The sequence below is a fragment of the Cygnus olor genome, chromosome 8 (assembly GCF_009769625.2).
Source record: "Cygnus olor isolate bCygOlo1 chromosome 8, bCygOlo1.pri.v2, whole genome shotgun sequence".
NCBI lineage: Eukaryota > Metazoa > Chordata > Aves > Anseriformes > Anatidae > Cygnus > Cygnus olor.
In genome coordinates, this window is record NC_049176.1 from 26,628,903 (window position 1) to 26,652,829 (window position 23,927).

Consider the following 23,927-nt stretch of genomic DNA (forward strand, 5'->3'; position numbering starts at 1 on the left):
GTGCTACTTAATTGTTTTCTGTAAATCTCTGCATTTTGCTTTTCTTTGCCAAGAAGTATCAGTCATAGGCATGGAGGGCCAGTTTCTTAGTCCAAGAAAAAAATCAATGACCATCAAATGCTTTCTATTGTTGTTACCTTGTATATACAAATCCTTCTCTTCCTGCAGGCATAGTAGCAAATGATAGAAATGGCTGGTTTTTCATGCAGACAACCCAAGAAGGGTGTTAGTGCACTGATCCTGAGGCAGTGGCATGGCTCTGAGAACTGAAAGCTTTGGTAACAAATTTAGTTTCCAATGCTTAATGCTTCTTTCTCACTTGAAACCTCCTTGGTAATGTGCTTTCTCCTAGATCACCCTGTCACTTGTCACAAACCAAGTGCTCGCAGAGGAGAAGTTCGTGAAGGCTTGACAAAGAGTGCTCCATTGCACATGATATTGTGCGTGGCATGTCTGTAATTCTCAGTTTTTGCCGACTGTATGCTGGGACTCTTGCTCTGAGCACTCACAGCTGTAACCATTAGCAACCAAGCCACTGGTATCCTTTGACATTACATCATAGTTACTAGATGCTATAGTCAGGATACTAAAGAAATGCACTTGCAACTCCATCAAAAATCACAAAACTCTATCCCTTATTTCCCTAGGACATAGTTAAAGCCAACCTCTAGATCTGGCATCCCACAGACACAGCGTTACTGTTCTCAAGCAGAAGGAAGTAGGTGTTGTACCCATAAATGGCCTCCCTTAACACACCACTACCACAATGAAACATTCTGGTTTAGCCTATTTGAATCCTCATTAAATACATGCCCCTGAGGTCTTGCATGTAACACAGCTTCTGCTACACCTCTGCAGGAGCCAGACTGTTGCAAAAGCTCCGTTTGCAGCAGTCCCTTCTTTCCGGCAGGGTTTTTCCTATTGTGGAAAGTGTCTCTGCAGCACGGTCGTGCAGCATGCTAGATCCTGAGGGCAGTGTGGAGCACAAGCCTTCCTCTTCCTTCCCCAAAGTTTTTCTCATCCCTCTAGCCATGCTCCTTGCAATTGCAGCACTCCTGCTCTTAGCATTTTCCGCTACGCAGCAAAAAGAGACTGATTTTTACACTTTCAAAGTTGTAAACATCAGGGGCAAACTAGTCTCTCTGGAGAAGTACAGGGGCTCGGTAAGTCCGCACGGCGGTGGGCAGCTCTCGGGCGCTAGCAGCCAGTCCTTGCATGTCTGCGGAAACCAAGTGCGGGAGAAGAGATTGTTCATTATTAACTCGGTGCATGCATGCAGATAGATTTGTATTTACGACTCTTCTTTAACTGATCTGGAGCGTTGCCTGCAAGCTTGCTTTGATACCACTCCGTAGGTCTTTGCACTGTAAATAAAACGTTTGCAAGTCTAACCCCTGTGTGTGTCGAGTCTTTTCCTTCTGCAGGCTGCTCCCTGTATACGTGGCAGGCAGGGAATGCCTGTGTGCCTGTCCTTCGTGCAGCAAGATGAATTGCACTGGATTGCAGCTATTAAACTAGAAGCACAGGAAGCTTGCAGCTTTGTACAAGCTTACTTTCGGAGCTTTTTTCTGCCTTTCTACTGCATGACTTTTAGTAGATTATTTTTCCCTGAATTCCATTTATTTTTGAAGTTCTGCATTTAAAAAGGGATTTAATCAGCGGTTAATGGACTTAACACATTTCACCATCATTAGTAAAAAAGCAATTTATTGATAAAATAAATGTTTAAGTATTGGTGCACAGTGAAACTGTAGCAACATCATCCTATTCCACTTGTTGATTTTAGAATGACAGAACAATATGAAGAAGGGCAAGAAGATACACATTATTTTATGATGTCTTCTAAATTTAATTTATATATTACATTAAGGAGTTCTAGACAGAGCTTACCAGTTTAAAAACAATTGCCCTGAATGTAATTTGATTTTTTTTTTTCAGTGGTTTGACAATCTAACAGAGATGCTTCGTCCCTGTGGAACAGAGAAAAGGGAGGTTAGCCCAAGGAGGGGGACATAACACTATAAAGTTCTTGTAGCCAGGTTCATGAATTCCAGAAGTTAAAAACATCACAAAGCCCACAACCTCTACCCTTAGAGGTCAAGTGCCACATCTTAACAGGTGCTCCAAGTGCTTAGCTGCTAGTCAAAGGGCAGGCTCCACAACTCACTTTCACCCTTAGCCTCAGCTTTATGTTTTCACCATCCTTTTCACTCTCCTCAGGTACCTCACTGAGGTTATTGAGCTTACTGGTCCAAAACGATGGGTCACAAACATTTGCAGGAAGACAAGAGAAGGCCCATGGGAGAGGTACATTTTCCTGAGCTAAGCAGAGAGGAATACTGGTGGATTTGAACCAAATGAGAGCCTCTTATCTGGTCAAAGTCCTCTTCCTCCTCTCGCATTGGCATGCGATTCAGTTAGTGGATAGGGCAGAATTGGCCTAATGCACACCCAAATACCTATATTGGGAAAAAAAAAATCTATTTAATACAAAGTAATACTTGCCTTTTTTTTTTTTCCTTAGGAGTTCCTTCCAAAGGCTCTGTCAATAATACCTGTCAGTGTGGTGTGTTTTGTCTGCAGGTCATCTGCAAATCAGTCTGAATAAGCCAATACCACCTGTAGCTTTAGGGCCAGAATCCACATGGAGAGGAGTAAAAGGGAAACTTGGAGGAATTCCTTCCAGCCACCCCACAGAGATCTGTGGGTGTTTGCCCCCTCCCTAACAAGCTGCAGAGCCTGCTCTTGTATCTCATGACCAGATTAGAGATGTGCATCTGCATCTCCACTGGTGCTATGACAGCAGCCCGTCCCTGATGGGTGACTGATTTATAAGGGAGAGCTCTAGAACCATACCTTGTAAAAGGTAACACCATCCTCCTTGATCTCTGCTCGGCTGTATGGAATAGTTGATTCCAAATAAGGGATGACCAGCTTCTGTATGGAACAAAAAGATTTGCATTCAGAGAGCTTACCAATGTTCAGTCCAGCTGCTGTTTGAGAATGCACATGCAGAATTTGTAACTAATTTATAACAGTAAAACACCCCCTTTCTGTCATTATGCTGTCAGAGCTCATTATTAAGGTAAACAAAGGTTAATTAAAACTCCCATTTATTTCTTAAAATAAACTTGCTTAAATTTGTGGTTAGATAAGTAATGCTAAAACGTAAGCTTATTTTAAAGCAATTTTTAAATTTAAAAATTCTTACTATTTTAAAGCAATTAAAAGAATGCAAATAATATATAAGTACTATGTATGTGGTGCTGATGTTTTAAAGAAAGTGAGTCACTAGTAAGCCCCTGGAACAATAGTCTGCTAATTGCTAAACCAGATTTAACAGCCTTAAGCTTTGTAGCAGATGCAGAGAAAACATTTTCTTAAACTCAGTCACTCAGCTAATTTAGTTAAATAATTATTTATTTTGTAGTCGAGAAACTGACTGGGATTTGAAAAACTCAGAAAATTTCCAGAGTAGAAAAGAAAAAATCTGCTAATTCTAAAAACACAAGAGCTATGCTGAGTAGAACCAGTAAGTGCAATTCATGACTTGCAGGATCTTTCTTCAATAACTCATTATTAATACGAATTATCACATATTCAAATCATAGAGGTAATATTTTCTTACCCAGAAGAAAAGTGAGGCTGATTGATATTAATTCAATTTCCAGTCAAGTGCATTTTGATACAAAATACAAGTACCACTGCTTATGTAGTAAATAAGAAATGTACTACTTACAATTCTGAAATAATAAAAAAATTTAAAACATGACTTTTTTTTCCCCCCTGAAGTAAATATGCACAGACATAACCTGGCCTCCACTTTAATAGAATTATCAAAAGAGTTGAGGGAGAACTCTCTTTTTATGAAGGCATAAGAAATTACATCACCAGAATTCTAAATGCTTGGTGTGCAGGCTACAAAATAGGTATGATACTACATCTCCCTGAAAGCAGAGAAAGGGAGGACTATTATAATTAGTAAAATAAAATAAAAAAAATACCACAAGTGAAATAGATCAAAAAGCTGGCTGTTTTACTCTGTTACAGGAGGAGGCCATCCTCCTATGCTTTATCCAGGCTACCAGACTGATGTTGACTCACCTTCCTTAAAGGTGAGGGGTAGTGATGAGTCATTACAAAAGAATTAAAAGGGTGCAGATAAGATTCGTCTTACTAGAACACCTACCTAAATCAAGAAAGCCCCTATTTTATTTTATGACCTCTATCAGATGTGCTCTAAGTAAGAAGCATCAGTCTTTCCAAAAATAGGGTTTACCTGGGAGCCAGAACTCCCAGTTGTCAGCTGTTCCCTGCTTTGTTTATACCCATCTGCATATAATAGTACCTGCCTGCCTACCACAGCTGAGTACAATGTACCGAGGCATAATTAAGCATGCTAGAGCAGTGCTTTGGGAATCCTGAAGCAAAGGTACTATAACAATGTAAAGCATTAGGCACTTTAACAATGTATTGTTTTACTATTGAAAGTAACGGGAGGCACTTTGCATCATAGCTCTCTGCAGGCAGGGAATGTAGTATTACTGAATGTGTATAAATACAGGATAAAGATACTTAATTACTGTACAAAGCATTGCTATTTTTGTCCATGAAGTTAACAATTCTGAGTCGGTGTAATGTGACCCTCGTAGTTTCTCCTCCTGTCATCCAGAAGGGGCCAATTAAGAATCTCCGGGTCTAAAAACCCAAGTATCTACTGTCTCTGCTAAAAGATCCACAAAGGATTACCTGAAGCTTACAGCAGATTCTTAAATCTCTATGGATTTCCTCAAGGTGATACACTGTGTAAACATTAAGTAAACCAAGAACTGCATTTGCAATGAGTTTTGCAAATAAATGAGTTCAGTACTAGAATGGATGGGTTTTCTAAGGAAAGAGAAGGAAAGGAAAGGGTTAAAAAAACCAAGACAACTGTTTATGCAGAATTCAGCTTAAATTAAATCGTTTTTGAAAGGTCCAGGGTGAATTGTTGGCGCTGCACACTAGGTGGTGTGCTTGGCTTGCACTCTCTGAGCCTAAGGAGTGAGAGAAGTCAGTCAGGAGAAGCTTAATTTCAATCATTAATAGTTGTAAGGTAAGGAGTCAAAGTACAGTCTCTTAATGAGAACAAGAAGAGTAACTGTTGTTAATTAAAATTAAATACAAATCACCACATTTTATCGCTTGTGCTACCAGACAGAAACACTTAAAAGATAACTTGGAAAAAGTTTTTAGCAATCATTCTATTCAGTACATATGTTTTATGTGAAATGCTGACAGTCAGCAACAGGAATGTGTCATAAAATCACTACCTCTTTTCAGAAAAAAAAAACCAAAAACAAGTTATACGGCATATATTTAAAATTTCAAGTAGAGCTTGTAAATGTAATCTGAATGAACAGTGATGCTTTGGAGGTTAGCTAGATGGCTCCAGATAATACTTTATATGTGAGTCTACAGGGATTGCTTAGATTGTAATCTCCTGACACTACAGCGCAAAGAAGATTACATCAACTTCTGCCTTGTAAGATTACCTGTCTTCCAGGGAAAACCTAAGTGCCGCTCAGAAAGCATTTTAAATATAGCCACATACCTATAAAATGCACTAAATACACAAAGTGCTAATGTTTTACATAAGAAATTATAAACAGTAGCTTCTCCTTAGCTTTTTTCTTTATTGCTTCCTACCCCCTCAGGTATATCACCCTATTATCCCTGCCGTACCCAGGTTATGAGCCTTTATACGCCACTGGGGGTTTTGGCCTTAAAAGTGCTATATACATATAGTCATTTATTTTTCATATATTAATTATATAATTTATGTTGATGCACTCTATTGATATTTCCTATATTTTGTATAAAATACAGATGCACAGGAACATGAAACAATAGTAACATTAGAATCCAAAGTTTAAATTGAGCAAAGCCAGTAATCAGACATGAGTACGAGGACTGGAGTTGGAATTTTTTACTTCTTTTCTTGCCCTGCAGCTACTTGTTGTGTAACTTTGACCAGGTCGATTAACGTGTCCAAGCTTCGGGCTTTCCTCTTGCTGCACTGGGCCCTCCAGCGCTGCTGTCTCACACTGAGACCGAATTGAATTCAAACTTCTTTTCTGCAATTTAAGAATGAAGAAGCAACTGCTGGGCTGATGTATAATCTGTAGAAACCCACTGGATTCAGTGTAAACCAAGCAGAAATTTGGTTTCCAAATCATAATGGTTCTGCTGCACTATGCCTGATTTTAATCTTCTGGGTGCGTAAAAATATTGGCTCATTGCTCTTCCAGAACGGTTTGAAAAAAGAATAGCATGTAGGTATATGTAAAAGAAACCTCACCATAAACTGTGTAATGCTATTTTTATTAATAAATTCATATTGTATCTAGGTGGTCTACAACATTCAGCTTGAATCCACTCTCAAGAAAACTTTAGCGTGGGCTCAATTTATGTAGAATGAGTTGTAACTTACACTTTAAAAATACATAACAATAATAAAACCTGTAAGTCTAAAAACAAATTCTATGAGTTATTTAAGGATAAAATATCTCAAAAACAATGGGAAGCCCTTCATGACATAAAATGCATCAGCTCAGGGTTAGATCACTTAATTTCCCCAACAAATTCTTGGCACATTCTATTCTACCATGTACTCCTTACATGTGTGTCTGTTTCCACACAGTGCTCGTCTGTGTTTGGCATCTTCCTTTCTGATGGATCTGTGCAGGCAGATACGTGCCTGATGGCATTGTCTGACTGACACGATGCACACATCATCAAAGATATTCAGCTACAGGAATAACTCTTTCAAAGGATAGTGGGTACATTCTTCACCACTTAGAATCTGTAATTGAGGCAGTAAGCCTTAATGTAAAATATGTTGCCATTTCGTCACAAATGAGTAGACTTATTCTAGACATGGTGTGAAATATTACAGTCCATATGGCATAGACCAACCTAAAATCCTCTAATTGCCGCTATTAACTTCCAGGTCAAGATATCTACGCTGGCAATGATAAATGGATCAGCCAGTTCTGTATGAGTAATAAATTCTTTATGAGGAAAGATGCTGCACAACAGATGCTGTACAACAGATAAATGGACAATCAACAAACAAACAAACAAACATTAATTTGCATATTTTTTTTCATGCAGCTCAGAATACCTCAGTTAGGTGGTCATTTCTTAAATATGCTTAGAAACTATGCAAAAGGCAGAATAGAGACATGCAAGTTCTCTGTAAACTGGGAGTTAAGATAATAGTTTCTTGATTATCTTCACGGCTACCTATTGGTAATTCAATGTAGTTTCAAATATGAGTGTTTAATCCCGGTTCTGCACACATTCTTATTTTCTGAAAATAATCTGCATCCCAGCCTACCTGTTGGAAAACTGACACATGCAGCACATTTCTTGTTCTCTTGTTCTTCAGGTGTCCCTAGTTGTCAACGTTGCAAGTGAATGTGGTTTTACAGATAGCCATTACAAGGCCTTGCAACAGTTACAGAAAGACCTGGGCCCCTATCATTTCAACGTGCTGGCATTCCCATGCAATCAGTTTGGGCAGCAAGAACCAGACACTAACAAAGAAATTGAGAGCTTTGCACGAAAGACTTACGGTGCCTCCTTTCCTATGTTCAGCAAAATTGCAGTCAGTGGAGCTGGTGCAATCCCTGCCTTCAAGTACTTAATTGGTGAGTAATCTGGGCCACTGGAGGGTTGTTTCCCCAGCACAGAATTCCTCAGACACAGGAAACCATCTCATCAAAAAAGGGTACCTATAACTGTGTTCATGGAATTGCAGTTCACAATTGTCAGGAGGGCTCAAAAGTCACCTTGTCCATCCTCCTGCACACGGCAAGATTTCTGTCTATGCCACCGTGACAGGTTTGTTTAGCCTTTTAAATAGATCTCAAGAGATAAAGACCCTACAATAACGAATGCCTTGTAAAGCTAGTCTAATAACCTTCTACGTGGAATACAGGTCTTGAAATATTCTCCTGTATGCATACAACTCCTCATCTTAATTTTTCCACTTTGTACTCTAGTAAACGTGTCTCCTCTGACACAACTGCTGCAGGTTGGATTTGTAAGAGTCATGTGAAGAGCTGAGGATAAGTGGAAGAAAAGTGCCTGCATAATTTACTTCTTCAATCAAAAAGGGAAACCAAGCACTAACAGATGACCTTGAATACTCCCTTCCTCATTCCTTACCAAACATTGGAAGAGCCTTACTGTACAGTTCTTCCAGTTGTAATCTGCATTATAGCTAGCAATGAGACCTGAAGAGGTTTTGCTGGTTCTTAGCAGACAGCTAAAATACACTGTAAAACAAAATATTCTCAAGGATCTACTTTTCAGGCACTGAATGAATGCTCTATATGCCATTTAAATGCCAAACTAAAATAACAACCTTTATCCAATGTGAATGGAATATCTTCCAGGAACGATATATAGTAAAGACCAACATGACATGGCATTACATGAGCTATACTCTGCAAGAACCATGCTGTTTCTTATTCTTGCCAGCACCACAGTGTTTTCCCATGTTCCAGTGAATTTAGAGGAGTGTTGCTAGTATTATTTTTGGCTACCCAAAGTACTCCTCCCTCTAGGTGTCCATTGTAGATCTTTCTGCTAGCCAACACTCCCTTAATCCCCTTCACGTCCTTTCATTTCTATTTTTTGTAGTGGGGTTGTCATTGCAGACACGTCATGTGAAACTTGCATACCTTTTGTTTCCCTGTTAGTTTTCCATCATTTTCCAGGGGACTACTGTCTAGTTAAATCTCCATGTCAGAAAATTCATCTTAATATTCACTCTGAACTCCCTCTTAATTTTACATTCCTTCTTCCTCTGAGATGGTAATCATCAGACTGGAGCAAACAAATGTCAGGAATTGGCCAACTTTTCTTTTTTTTCTTCTTCCCTGTAGATTCTACAGGAGAAGAACCAACCTGGAACTTCTGGAAATACCTGGTAGGCCCCAATGGGAAAGTTGTAAAGGCCTGGGACTCTACAGTCTCTGTTGAGGAAATAAGACCTTATGTTACAGAACTTGTAAGGAAAATCATCCTGAAGAAAAAAGATGAATTATGACTTTCAAAAATCCCAGCATGCCAATTACATCTTCATTGGAAATTAGGACTGGACTTTGTCTTTTCACATTCCAAAAGTGGGAATACAGGGAAGGGAAAACATGACCAGTGAAATCTATATTCACCATCCTCAGAATGTAGAAAACAAAAAAAGTAATTTAAATTTAAAAGTAATTTAAAATTATCTATCCCCAACTGAATTCTATTTTACCTTTCTAAGAAGGAAGACCTCATCAGCAATTGTTTATTTCCCAACTCAAATTATTGACTGTTGATAACACTACCAGAAGTCAGTTAATGTATCTCAAGGAAAAAGGCTCATAATAACAAGAATTTTCTGACTGGGATCTCACTAACATCTACAATTCTGTTTTCATATTTTGATTGTGAACTGAATGAAAAAATAAAGAGTAAAAAGTGCACGATTGATTTAAGGCATGTACTAGGAAGAAGGCCAAATCAGATTCCTTCAAACCAGGCAGACCTATACAAACATATGTTTTTCCAAAGTTTATGTTTTTCTGAAGTTTGGTATGTTTACCAAAGTCAAACACATTTAATTTCATCTGCCAGGAAAGTCAGTGGTTAAGGGCATATGAAAAACACATCTATAAAACTTAATTGAAAGAAATATGAAAACAAACTCTCCAAAAAAAAGTCTCCAAAAGCTATAAGGAGATCTTTGCATTTTTTTCATCCAGTAAAGATTATTAGATTATATTTGAATAGCCATTTGAACATCTATAGCATCAGAGCATGTAAGAAATGGCTATTGCTTTTTTCTAATAGCTTTTTGGCTTAGAAGACTTACCTACAATTGATGTTAAGTTTATTTTTCAATTTATGATCCCATCTGATTTTTCTGCATGTGCAGATAAACATTAAAGAATCAACATTTTTCTGTGGAAATAATTTTTCAAATGTTTGATTGTTGCATAACGTTACATTATCTAATGTTATGTTAATGATATAATTATTTAATGGTACCCTTTTCAACTGTACGCTCAGGCATCTGCTCAGACTTCAGACTGCAGCACTTCTTAGCTCATACTAAAATAATAACACCAACAATTACAGCTTCATTGTTCTTTGACAGAAGCTCTTTAAAAATCTTGTCAGCAAGAACTCGTTTTATCTCAGTAAAAACACAATATGCAGGTCCCCTGCTTTTAACCCCAGGAAGAATCTAGTCTTGTCCAATGGCAGTATTATTGACAAGTGAAAGCTTTTTTGGTGCTTTGTAATGCTTTTTAAAGTAGCACAAACAATATTTGTCCATATAGTTGTCAGGGCCCAAGTGCATAAATAAGCCTTAATTGCTCTGACCACAGTATGAACTTATTCCAACCCATCACTGCCATTATAGCTCTTCGGCATCCAAACAGGATCCAGCTGAAATCAAAGGCAAATATTACAGCACACATTGGCTTGCAGAAAAGAAGGGGAAAGATTACTGAAGAATTATTGGAAATAAAAGAGCTAATTTTAGAGTACCTTATAGTTCCCATGCTTGAGCAGCTGCTCTCTGCTGAGGTCCTGGGCATGTTCTGTAGACCACCCCAAGGAAATAAGAGCTAGAGATACTTCAGGGTTTGAAGAAAGGCCCTGAGGAGCAGAGATTGTATGGTACAAAGCAAGCTTTGCCTGAAAGAAAACGAGAGCAATCTTTTATTATTATTTGTAGGAAAAAAAAAAAAACCAACAAAACGCACACACGCAGCAGGATAAAATAAAAGGATGAAGTAACAGAAGTACAAAAGCAAAAGGAGAGATCAAGTAAGAAGGGAGAAATGAGAAGGAAATTAAAACAGTTTACAGTCAAAGACTCTCAAGGACAAATAAGAGATGGAAGTTCAGGTTGCATTGAAACTAATGAGTATGTTCCAAGCTGTGTCAGCTATTTCTCACTTGGAATGTAACTTAAGAGTGCAGCAAATCAGTGCCAGTGGCAGTGAATATGTCTGTGTTTTCCTCTGACGGAGAGGAAAGCAGACACTACAGCCCATTCAGTAATTTAGCCTGTTCTTACATGAATCGCTCTAAGACAGTTACTACAAACGAAAGTCCCAAAGAAAGCAAGATCAGACCCAACTGATCCTGTGCTGGGACAGAGAACCCAACTACTAGAAAAGAAGGTCTTTTATGACTCTGTAGACTGTTTATCTTTTCTCTGTCCATTGATGCTAATGCAACGTCCCAACATGCACTTAGCAGGTGCTGTAAGCCATAAAATATTCTCCATAGAAAGTATATTTCTGGCCCTGATGAGCCCAGACCATGCTTTGCAAGACATTTTAAGACCTCTCTATTTCATTTTAGGGTGGCCAACTTCAAACAGAGCTCTGGATTTACATAGATATGATCTTGTATTCTCTATTAGACAAATACTAAAAGTCTAAAGAGATATAATGGCAATGATCAGTTGGAAAGGGTTCATTCTACAGAGACAAATACTGTCTGGGCTGCTTTTAAAGGCATTATGAAGCACAAACAAAGGTTTCACTTGTCAATAATACTGCAATTGGGCACAACCAGGTTCATCTTAAAGTATCCTGGGGTTAAGACAAAGGGACCTGTATATTGTGGTTTAGTTGAGATAAAAAGAATTCTTGCTGTCAAGATTTTCAAAAGGTTTCTGTCACAGAACAATGAAGCTGCAGTTGTTGGTGTCATTATTTTAGTATGAGCTAAGAAGTTCTGCAGTCTGAAGTCTGAGCAGATGCCTGAGTGCTATGAATAACTTAATACTAATGACTATTGGAGTTGGTGTTGTTCTTAACAGTTTGGCAATTTAAAGGGAATTGGGTAATTATTACATATGCAAGCTTTGAAATTTGAACAAGCACATGATTTTAAGCACATGGATACTTTCTCTAAAGTTATCAGAAACATTTTTGTGATTAAATGAAACGTGGCATACATTCCATCCATTGTCACATTGGAATCATAGCTTGCAGAACAAACACTTTGGTCTTTTAATGGAAGTTAGAGAGGAAAAGTAAATATTCTTGGTTGCAGTTTAATTCACATCTAGTCGTGTTATAAGTTCTTCATGACTACTGGCTCAGAAAAATTGCAAATGAAATTGCACTGGCATATATTTGTCTGTGGAGACTATACTGTGTCATGCAGAGATCAGGAGTAACTTTTTTGCCTCATGAGTTCCAACACAGTTTGAATCTGACAGAGATCTTCCCTATAGCAAGTCTTGAAAAGCGTAAAACAGCACTGAATATATAGCATGAGACTATTTGCTTTGCAGCTCATCTGCTTTGCAGAGAAAATATCAGTGTGCCTTAACAGATGAGCACATATATGTATGGAGGTTGATTATCTTGATCACCTAAGACTTGATCTCTTACAGTTTGCAAATTTGAAGGTGTAACCTTGATATGTTGATTTAAATGCTAAACTAAACACCTAGACACTTGTGCTGTCATGTGCCCCCTGTGGCATGCCAGAGGAGATATAAAGCATTTAAAAGCCTACCTGTGAGTTTAAAATCAGTCAGGGCACTTTCAAACTTTCAGAATTTTGTCTCATAAAGAATGGAAAATCAGACCTGCATATATCCAAAACTGTTCTGAAATGGAATATGTTACATTGAAATAAAACAACTGAATGGAGCAATAGAGAGGATTTTAAACCCCTCCTTTTTGACATTATAAAGAGAACAAAACCACACAGCCTAGTTATTCTTACATCCACCTCTGATATTTTAGTTATATGCTAGTGACATTTCCCTCAAGCTTCTATTGTGATTCCGGTCTGAAACATTAGTAGCAAATCAAACATAATTTCTGTCTCCTGGATGGTTCCCAGTTCGTTGTTTTAAACACATCAGCATCTGGTTCAATAAATAGCTGACTATAGTCAGTACTTTCAGAAGACTGGATATCTGTATGAATAAGCAAAGCAAATTTTATGCTATCTTCAATTCTTGGATCAACCAAACATGTCCTATACCCATGTAAATGCATAGTGCAGCTATTCATAGAGCCAAATGAAACTTAACAAGCTTACCTCTGACTCATCCACAGAAAGAGTTGAGTAAGCAGAGAAATCAGGTATTCTCTGTGACATGATATTAATAGATCCTGGAGTAAAAACACCACTGACAAAACAGAAAGCAGTTTACAAACACTTTGATGGAAGAGGTACTGAAAGTGCAAAGAGATTTGAGAACTAATTCTGAACCGTATTAAAGCTCCTCAGCAGAGACTTACACAAAGCAGAAGGAAATATCTGAGTTATACCTGAAAATTTGCCATTCAGTGGCAGCGAGACTGTAATCTAATACTACATAGCCAATGCATCCACCTAGCCAGCTCACAAACATACTGCCTATGCTGCAGGATCAGAAATAACAAAACTCAACTCTACTCTTCATCTTTTACATCTCTTATGCAAGCTCTGCAGCAACTAGGTATAGGCAACAGTGGGGACCTGCCTAGTGAAGTGAGCCCTGAGTAACTTTCCACTCTTAGCCTAGAAAACCTGACCCACGCTGTCAAACTACAGACCTAAGAGATAAGGCATGCTGGTTTATCTCAGAGCATTGCAAGATACCTGCTCAACGAGAAGATCTCCTAAACTAATTCCAGAAAATGAGAACAGTTAAAGATCATTGTATGTTAAGTAAGCAGAGTTGTATTCTGAAAGGTAAGTACACCATGAAAGTTTTTGAGATGCTGCTGCTTACAAATTCTTTTCTCTCCACTCTGAAATAATGGCATCAACAGTGTCTGGGTCAGGCTCTTTCCTAAGCAGTAATTGATGAAACCACAATAGTAAAAGGAAATAATAGTATTCTACAACAATAGAGAAGACTGAAGTACAGTTTCTAGAAGAACAAACTTCTGTAATACCTGCTGTATACATGCAGTTCTGTGGAGCACAACAAACAGAAATTAGAGAAATCCTACCTTCAGGGAGCTGCAGTTTTAGTTTCCTTACGTGAAAGCTATTATTGTATTATATAAAATAGTCCTACATCTTTTTTTCCGCTCTCCCTAAAAGCATTGCTGTTTCATCACAATTAAGTACATTCATTTGAATTATATGATAAACCATTTTACTTTTATTTAGCAAGCAGGTGAATCCAACAATGATAAATGAAGAAAAGCTGTAGAGGAATAATGTCCATAATCCACAAATTGTTCATCTGTCTTCTAAATAGGAACAATAATCAAACTATTCTTGTAATTAAAGTGCTTGTTGAATTCCCAGTTTAAATTACAGATCAGTTTTTCTAACCCTTAATTAGAGTTACACCACTCATTCCAATTTGTTACTAATTTTATATTGAAAATCTAGTATTTTATGACTGATACTTTACTGTCCTCTCAAAGGACCACTAACCTCTAGGTAGTGAGAGGTCTTCCTGTCACATAAGCATTTTACATTTGAAGTCTCCTTTTCCAAGTTAGTATAGAACATAACTATTTTAAGTTTTCAAGCAGAAGTAACCCCCAAACTATCAATTTGGTTAGGTTGAAACACATTGTTTGGATAAAATCGATGAGATATGTTTCAAAGTTGATATTCAGATTTTCAATCTTTTTTATATAGATATAGAGATAAATATAGAGATAATATAAATATATTTTTTATATTTATATAGAGAAAACTTTAAAATTGATATGGTGAATTTTGTCAAAACAGGTCTTTTTCCCACAAGTTTCAGCTTGGGGAACAGCTTGGCTAGAAAAGAATTGACCATATCTAATAACAAAATTTTCTTTTGAAAAGTCCTTGCTAAGTTTAGAGGCTGCCTATCTATTCAGCAAATAGCTATGCTGAAGTGAACAGGAATAAATCACTGAGCAAAATTGCAAGATCAAGTGTCTGAATTATATGAATCACTTAGTCTTATTGAATACTGGGAATTAGAGGACACCAATCGTAGCTTTTAACTGCATGCACAATAGATGTATTTGGCAAGCCTGAGATTAAGAAACTGGGAACCAAGAGTTTGTAGAATCAGTTCCAGAAAACCAAAATATATCAGAAAGTTCACTTAAAATTTAATGTTACATGAATAATCCATGCAATAAACATGTAACAATATACTTCCAATAACTTTAATAGAAAAAGAACATAATACAGATTTATATATATATATATTTAAGAGGTTAAGAGAATATTAGTAGATGGCCAGCTGATATGGGACAAAGCTTTCCCAAGTGTCAGGTGTGAAGTTGTATGCAATGAACAGGTATCACTGCAACTTCAGATAGAAAGTTCAAGACAAGTCATGCAATGCTGTCATCACCTGAGGGTCCCTTGTTCTTTACAATTCAGATTATGTAGTTATTGCTCAACTCCAACCATGCATCTTGCCTTGGCTGCTGCAAAGCAGCCTTCAAAAATTTACACTGTTTGGACTGATTTTCTGTGAACAATTAAGACTTGGCACTTAGTCCAGTAGGATGGCTTCTTACTTATTCCATTAGAAAAGCAATTTCTTGGGAGATCTTTTTGTTAACCTTGTACTGGGTTGGGCTGGGATGTTAACTTTCCCTGCAGCAGCCCATACAGTGCTGTGCTCTGCACTCGTAGCTAAAACAGCAATGGTATCACACTAGTGTTGTGTCTGCTGCTGAGCAGTGCTGGCACAGCATCAGGACTCTCTCTAACCCTCCTAGGGGTGGGCAAAGATGTGAGAAAAGAAACATCACCAGGGCAGCTGACCTAAACCAACCAAAGGGATATTCCATACCATATGATGTCACACTCAGCAATAAAAGGTGGAAAAAGGAGGAAGAGGGGAGGGGTGGGCTCTCGTTGTGAAAATGTCTGTCCTCCTCCCAAACACCGGCTACGTGCTTTGAGGCCCTGCTTCAAGGATGTGGTCAAGCATCGCTCATCTGTGGGAAGTAGAGAGTAATTTCTTTCCTCTGCACTTCCACATAGCCTTTACTTGTTTTGTTTAGTTTTCCCTTTCCCCCTCCCTTTTCCCCTTTCCTTTTTTTCCCCTTTAGTTAAATTGTTAATTGTTTAGTTAAATTGTTTAGTTAAATTGTTTAATTAATAATAATCTTTCCTTAATTATTATTTTTTTCCTCCCTTTAATTAAATCACCTTATCTCAACCCGTGAGTTGTTCTTTCCTTTACTTCTTCCCCTCCTCATCTAAGGAGGGGGAGTAAGAGAGCGGTTGTGGTGTTCAGCTGCCTAGCACGGTAAAACCACCACAAACCTTCAAATCCATCCCTGATTATGGGAAAAAAAGGGGGAAAGGAAGAGGGAAAGGAAGATGGAAAGGAAGACGAAAAGGAAGAGGAAAAGGAAAAGGAAGAGGAAAAGGAAAATAACCCCAAACCATTGTCCTTTTTAATTGTGGAATGCAGTTTTTTTCACTTATTTTGAGAAATGGTATGTCTTATCCTAAGTTTATTCCATACCAAATGTCACATGGTTCAAAACAAGAATATTTGTAGGAGGATTAAAACAAGAACGTTTGCTACTGATGCGGGAACTGTAGTAATAATAAGGAATCACAAAGTTGAACATTTTTAGTCAGGGATGTTAATGAGTATATTCTGTTCCTGAGACTCGTAGAAACCTCACAGCAGCAAGAAAAAGGGCTTGATATTGATCTTATAGAGGAAGCAACTAAGCATGTGGGTGACACCATTTTCCAAAAGCATGTAACAAGCGAAGGAAAAGCAAAGAACAGAACTGACATTATCTGATTCCAAGTTTGTACAGATATATCACCTCTAGTTAACCAAAGAAAAAAAAAAGGCAAAACGGCAAGTCTTATCATGTAAAAGTTGATTGATTTGGCAGCATTTAGAATGATGAAAAGAAGGCAACAGAAAACGATGTAGTTACATTTCCTTCCACAAAACAAACAGCAATGCTACTGTAAATTTGATAACTTAGCTTGCTTTTGCTTTGACTAAGTCTGTTGAGATGTTTGTCATGTCTGTGACAATGAGCTGCACTGATACATTCTACTTCAGTAGCAACACAGAAACAATTCCTGTCAAAATGCCTGGTGCAAGTTCTGGGTATAGAAGAACGATGCATGTCATAGACTTCACTAGGGGTGTACTGGCTTAGTTTGGGGCTGGAGGAGACACTCTGTCTGATATCATATTAGTGAACACACTAAACCATACTTTACTCCTTGCTAAAGGACCACACAGTTCCTCTGATTAATAACTCCGATGAAAAAGTTATACAGATACACCCTACGTTACTTTCCACGTTTTGAACCTTTTAGTATGGCACTTTCCAAAACCTGTCCTCTTCACATTTCCTATGAAAAGGAAGTGTTGCTTCCACAGAAAAAAAACATTCCATATTGAAGGCATGTGAGCATTCTTCATACAAACCAACACAAAATCAGCTGACATTTTAAAGAGCATTCTTCACCTACTTGAATTAAGAGGGCAATTTTTTACTGAGACAGTGCTGAATCATGCTCAGGCTGTTCTGTCAACTGTTTTAGGTGGACAGTAGTATCTAAGAGACAGGACGAACAGATAGAACAGATCTTAGTACTCCATCCAATTTCTAAGAGAACATCTGACTACTGACTAAGGCTATCAGGTTAAATGAATCATTCATCTGAGATGTAACTAGTGAGCATTTCACCAAGCCAAGAATGATGAGGTGGAGACCTGACCAATAGCTCATGTGGCACAGTTTCAAAAGGCCTAGTCTATCACTCAGAGCACTTCCACCCATTACAGCTGTGTAGTAATGAGGTGCTGTAATCAGGAGGAACACATAAACAAGAGATAATCACATGCCTCAGTTGCATATTATTATTATATTGAGTGGTACCCAGTGACAGGACAAGAGGCAATGGGCACAAACTAGAACAGAGGAGGTTCCATCTGAACATCAGGAAACACTTTTTTTACTATGCACAGGTTGTACACAGAGGTTGTGGAGATCTTCCAAAGCTGCCTGGACATGATCCTGGTCAACCTGCTCTGGGCAGGCCTGCTTGAGCTGGCAGGTTGGACTTCCAGAGGTCCCTTCCAACCTCAGCCATTCTGTGGTTAGCAACTTTGTGAAAATGTAATTGATTTGAAAGACCTGTAAAGTGTCTTGAAGACATACAAAACCAAAAAGGAATATACTTTTTATTTTTCCTTTGAAGTATCCATTGATGTTGGACAACAGCTCCTTATCTCTACTGCCAAAGTTAAAAGGGATTTGAAACTCAATATGGCTTTCTAGTTTCACACAAAGGTAGAAGGGCTATGCAAATTGATTTTCTTTAGATCATCCCCAAATCATGTGGTATTCCAAAGATGGAAAACAAACTCATCTTCAGCACCAGAGAGGAATAAAATTGAGCTTTAGCAGGTAGGAAATAAAACTGAACTGTCAAGAAAAAATAAAAATGTTAAGAAAGGCATGTCATTGCTTGTGACTAACACAATAACAATATCAGACATGAAAAGTCCAAATTCCCATCTTCCTGTAATTATACGTAATACATGAACCAAGAAGGAATACACTACTGACTTCTTTCCCATCAAACTTAGAGCACTGTCATCAACAGTGAGGTTGAACTGACACTTATATTATGATTCTGATTGCTTATGTAATTTTGCAGTATCTTGACTTTTTTAAAATCAGAACACTTTTAAAATGCATTTTTAAATGGAAACATGCATTCCAGATGTCAGCCAAGTACAGACAGAAAGGTCCCTCTCCAGGGCTGTTAATAATACTTTTGCACGTTAATAAAATGCTGTTGTAGTAATTGGAAGCAATACTTTGAACTTTTTTATAATTCTCTGCTCAAAGGTCTCACGCATTTTATGAATAATAAGTATGCTTCCTCGGCTTTCCTACCAGAAGAAAAATGATTGAGACTTGCAATAGATATTTCTGCCTCCAGAGTCAGGTATGAGAGACAGGTAGGTAATGAAATATTCTGCTATCTGCAAAATAGATAAATATCCCATTCCTTCATCTCACAGGACACTGGAAAGTTTAATTAATATCTGTGAAGCCATCGTAACTATTTGAACAAAAACATGGCTCAAATAATTCATTATTCACAGTAGTCGCAGTAAACATGCAGCAGATAAACTTTTAACCATGCATTAGAAAAGAATAAAAAAATAAAATACTTAAAAACCCCATTGCCGAGTGAAATAGAATCTGATAAAAAAAAATAGTGTGCGATCATGTCATCAATTTTAAGTCTGGCATTTCTAAATTCCAAGTAACCTAGTATTATTTGAATGAATTATTTGAACTTTCTACATGTAATTTCTTATGTTTGAAAACAAATATAAAATATGAGAGGAATTTCGTATTGGCAACAACGAGTCAGCTGGCTTATTTCAAACTATCATACAGAACTTTCCCATGTGTATTAATGAAATATATAACAGTCATTGTTTGTTATCATATGCGTGGAAGAGAACTAAATGAAGCACATATTTTACCACAGGATTTAATGCCTTTGCTGGCAGAAAAGGAAGGGAGACAAGCAGGAAACCTGGGTTCATTTCCAAGCTTCATACATAAGTGACCTCTAGTGCGCTCAGACTTCTTCCTATTCTTCCAAAACTTGGTCCTCTTTGCCTTGTCCTTTCAATTTGCCGATGGTCACTCTCTCCTATTCCCATCTCTTCATCCTAGCCCCGTTCTCATTAACTACTAAATCCCAGCCCCTGATCCTTCAGCTTCTCATCACACTCTGTTTCCCACCCCACCTAAATCAGACCTTACATATCTTTGTCCCTAATATATTTTCACTTAATTTCTGTCTTACCACATAAGCTGTCACTCCCCTACCTCAGCCTTCAGAACTTTCTTCCATTTCTTTGTTTCCATCTCCCTTCCGTTAACTCTTTCATTGGAATCCCTGTTTCTCTTTTTTGGACTTCTCATTCAGTCTCAATCCCTCTCCCATGTTTTCTAGCCTCACAACATACTTCTGAATGAAATTAAAAAACAAAAAACAAAACAAAAAAAAACACAACAGGAGGCAGAAACTCAGGACACAAAACTTTAGTCCTAATAATCAAGTTTGGCAAGATAAGAAGCAATTGTAAATAGGCGTCTATAAATAGCCTCTCTCTTGCTGCAGAACTTTAACAATAGAAGATTCCCCCTACACCCAAAATAAAAAAACAGTTGTGTGGAAAAGTTAAAGAGGAAAGAGTTCCTGCTGTTATTAATATCTGAATTTCTTTGAATTATAAGCTAGAATGAACGTTCTCTATGATGGTTGAGTGAAAGGACTGTGAGTCAAGGTACACAAAAATATGTCAGAAGGATAACTTAAAAATATTGATATAATTATAAAACAAATCAGCATTTGATTTTTAAAAAAATCCTCTTAAAAGGACTGAATCTAAATTGGCTAAGAAGTTGAACCAAACAAAGGAAATAAATAAGCTTTGGTTCAAGTTTACAATGAAAATTGTGGGAAGATTTTTTAATGTATTATTTGTTGACTGATATCTAGAAGTCACTGCTTCATCCCTGTTTTCCTAAGTTCTATTTCTTTAATCTTCAGTTTCAATCAGGATAAATTCAAACTGTGATGGAAAGTGACAATTCATTATGAGCCTATGAATGTATCATTTTCTATTTCTATTTCTATATCATTTTCTATTAACATAGAATCGATGCTTAAAAGATCAAACAATTTACACATTTTACAGGTGCTATATCTGATGGCTATCCTGCTTAAATTGAAAGGTGTGAAATAATAGGTACATAATTTCTAACTTCCTTACAACTGTGCATCTCAGTTTCAGAATAATCCTTGTAATCATCCCCTATATGCAGAAATTACATACTTACTAAAATTCTTTATAATTTGTACAGTTTATTTAAGTATAAATTGCTTTACAATATATAATTGAACCTCTACAATTAAAAATAATCTTATTTTGCATGCAGGGTAAATAATGCAAAATTAAGTTAAATGACTGAGCCAGTGTCACATCATAAAAGATTGGTAAGTAAGAAGCACACCATTTCTGGTGAATCTGTAATTCAATAACCAAACTGAATTTCTGTATTCATTTCAGTAGGTGCAAAGTCAGGGTTGATTTTGCAAAACAAAACCAACTAAACAACCAAAGAATATTTATATTTTTTAGCAAGTACATTAAAACATCCTAAAGTAGAAGAACTGCATGTAGTACTAGAAGATATCAGTGTCAGGGCTCAAAGTGTATATTACCAAGCCCTGACCAGCCTCACCTGGGCCATCCTCCACCCACATTCTCTGCTCATTGGTGCAGGATTCCCATTTAAGTTCATGCCTAGGCAACTTAACCTTCCCTAAGCTACACTAGAGGTATGTCTGTGCTCAGTCCTGTTTCCTGCTAGTTTAACATACTGCTGGTCCTCCTAGATGAATTTAGACCTATGCTGTTGGTAACATACCTCACATTTTGTCTCCTGAGTCAACACTGGACTTGACTCAGTATCTCACCTTGCCTAGGCCTACTGATGGCAGCTGCTACCAGCTAGGCCCTGCTCAGACCCGGTGTGGGACAGGGCCCTGGCTTATGAGGATACTGCTCCTCCTGAAGTTGCTCTAGCTCCTGGCTCTTGCTGCTTCCTTCTGGTTAGCTAGAAGACAGGAAACTTCCACTTGCCTGCAGTTCATCTCAAGGTAAGACCTGAAATTGAAATGTAAAGTGTTAGTTGAATTATTGTGGTCTTGTTAATACAATTCAAGTTCTCTTAATATTGTACAACTTCCCTTCCTCTCTAAGAACTGAACTTTTTGTTGAGAAGGTCACATGTGGCAAAGCCTCTATTGTAATCCAGAAACCATCCTCAGTAGTGCTAAGTACTGGGTCTTTGGAGGGTGCAGCATACACCTATTGCTCTCCAGAGGACTTTTTCTTATTCTTCCTTCTTTGAGCCAAACTGCAACCAGAGGTACATGATGGATGCACATGTCCTATCTTGAGCTTAGATATATTCTTTCCAACAGGTAATGCTATGACTGCCTGGGCCCCATTGCTTTTTGTTTGTTTTTTAAAGTTTAAAATACTGAGAGGAAGTACCCTCAGAAATGAGCTGGAGACAGATCTCATAGAAACAAAGTATAATGCGGGTTTTTTTACCCCTCATAAAACCAAGGGGCTCTGAGCACAGCTGCCAAGGTGTGATCCCTCTCAACGACCTCATCACTTTGGCTTCACCAAGACCCCTCTGAGGCTTGCAGGCAGAGGTGGAACCTCGAAGTCTCTTCTCGACTTCGGACCGACCGCTGAAGGAAAACCAAACCCCATCGACAAGAGCACTTGCTGCGAGCAGCCCCCTCAGGGCGGGCGGCTCCCGGCTCTTCCCCTCACCTCAGGACGCGGGCGGCGCCCGGCTCCCGCCACTTCTCCCTGCGGCGCCGCCCGGGGAGGGCGCTGAGGGGACCGGCGGCTGCCTCCCGCCGCCTGCCCCGCTCCTCGCCCCTCACGGCCCCGCAGCCCCTCGGCCGGCCGAGCTCCGCCCGCTCGCCGCCCCACCTCCAGCCCGGGTGCCGGCGGAGCTGAGGCAGCGGGCAGCCCCGCGGGCGGCCACGGCACGATGAGCGCCGAGTGCAGCAGCTACCTTAACGCCGACAAGGTGCTGGTGAGCGGGTTCAGCTGCCCGCGGGCGGGCGGCGACGCTCGCGCCGTGTACTGCTGCGGCTTCCAGGACGTCAAGTATTGCTGCGATGATCCCCACAGCTTCTTCCCCTACGAGCACAGCTACATGTGGTGGCTCAGGTAGGGGAGCAGCGGCGCCCGCCCTGCCCCGGCATGGAGGTGGGGGATCCGCCGGCGGGGCTGGGTGGCTGCTCCGGGGGGTGAGGGACCCGTGTTGGTCCGGACTTGCCTGAGAGTCTATTTCTGAGGTACTTGTAGCCTTTCAGGCTGCATTTGCTTCCAAGAGGGGCTTCTGCTTGCGCCAGGGTGGATTTTGGAGGAGATGGCTCGTGGTACCTGCAGTGAGGCACCGGGAGATGCTCAGTGCCTGTGGACGGAGCATCCCTCCGTGCTTTCGGTGTGAGGGGAACTTGGGTCTTGTGGCCAGAGCTTGTAAGCTGGTCTGTGCATAAAGTTCTAGTGACTTCAACTACTTCTCTGTGTGTGTAGTAAGATCTAACACTGAATAAGTTTCTATTTGGAAAATGGCGGGTAACCATACTCATGCTCTCTGGGGTTCATCTGGATCTTCAGAGGTGCTGGTAGGGGAGCACACACCAGCCTGGTGCTGTCTGTGCCTGGTTTCCCTCAGGCTGTCCAGCATCCCTGCTGGCTGTGTCAGGGGTGTTAGTGCACCCTGGCATCATGCTTTCAGTATTCCCTTATGGTCTTGTTATCCTCATGTGTACCTAAACCCTTTCTGGACTTGCTTCTGCAGTCCCAGTAGTACCAGTCACTACCTGCTCTTTGAGGATAGATCCCTCTACCAGCTTTATAGAAGGAAAGCTTCTATAGCTTTGTTTCCTGGTAATTTTCTGGAGTGCCCTCTAGCATTGTGAGATTTAGTGAACAACAACTGCATGTTTAGTTAATGCACAACACTCAAAACTTTATAAGTGTTTGCATCAGCTCTCAGCTTTCACCTTTCCAACCTTAAACAGTCCTGGTAGTTCAGTCTTTAAAGTCCTATTCCGTTTTAGATTATCCTTGGGCTACTCTGTCCCATTGATGGTTTTAGTTGCCTTTTCACAGTGCTGTTCTTGAGGTGTGTAATCTGGAGCTGCATGCTCAAGATGTGTGGGTAAGGCAAGGTTTTACACAGTGGAAAAATGTTGCCTTCAGTCTTGGTCTCAAAATCCTTCCTTTTGATGGCTGATGCTTTGTTGATGTCTTTGGCTGTTGCTTCATGTTG

General features: G+C 39.1%; 2 protein-coding genes across 3 annotated transcripts in view; both read left to right on the forward strand.

Annotated features, from left to right (window-relative positions):
- Positions 1 to 702: 702 nt before the first annotated feature.
- Positions 703 to 10,008, forward strand: GPX7 (glutathione peroxidase 7). Its single transcript, XM_040565082.1, has 3 exons — positions 703 to 1,163; positions 7,433 to 7,694; positions 8,937 to 10,008. The coding sequence occupies exons 1-3, from the start codon at positions 957 to 959 to the stop codon at positions 9,098 to 9,100; spliced, it is 633 nt and encodes a 210-aa protein (XP_040421016.1). The 5' UTR covers positions 703 to 956; the 3' UTR covers positions 9,101 to 10,008.
- The window catches only part of SHISAL2A (shisa like 2A), a 31,218-nt gene continuing 15,902 nt past the window's right edge, over positions 8,612 to 23,927 (forward strand). Inside the window, exons 1-2 of one of the 2 annotated variants that reach the window (XM_040565088.1) lie at positions 8,612 to 8,615; positions 22,613 to 22,816. In XM_040565088.1, the coding sequence (XP_040421022.1) occupies positions 22,635 to 22,816 (182 nt within the window). In that variant the 5' untranslated portion in view covers positions 8,612 to 8,615; positions 22,613 to 22,634. Of the gene's footprint in view, positions 8,616 to 22,463; positions 22,817 to 23,927 lie in introns of those variants that run through there. The other variant, XM_040565087.1, reaches the window with a different exon arrangement.

Bases quoted from the DNA above. Each gene is read 5' to 3' on its own strand.
- GPX7 (XM_040565082.1), top strand. From the start codon at position 957: ATGCTAGATCCTGAGGGCAGTGTGGAGCACAAGCCTTCCTCTTCCTTC. The intron at 1,164-7,432 runs GTAAGTCCGCAC...CTTGTTCTTCAG, and splicing joins TGGAGAAGTACAGGGGCTCG to GTGTCCCTAGTTGTCAACGT. The intron at 7,695-8,936 runs GTGAGTAATCTG...TCTTCCCTGTAG, and splicing joins TGCCTTCAAGTACTTAATTG to ATTCTACAGGAGAAGAACCA.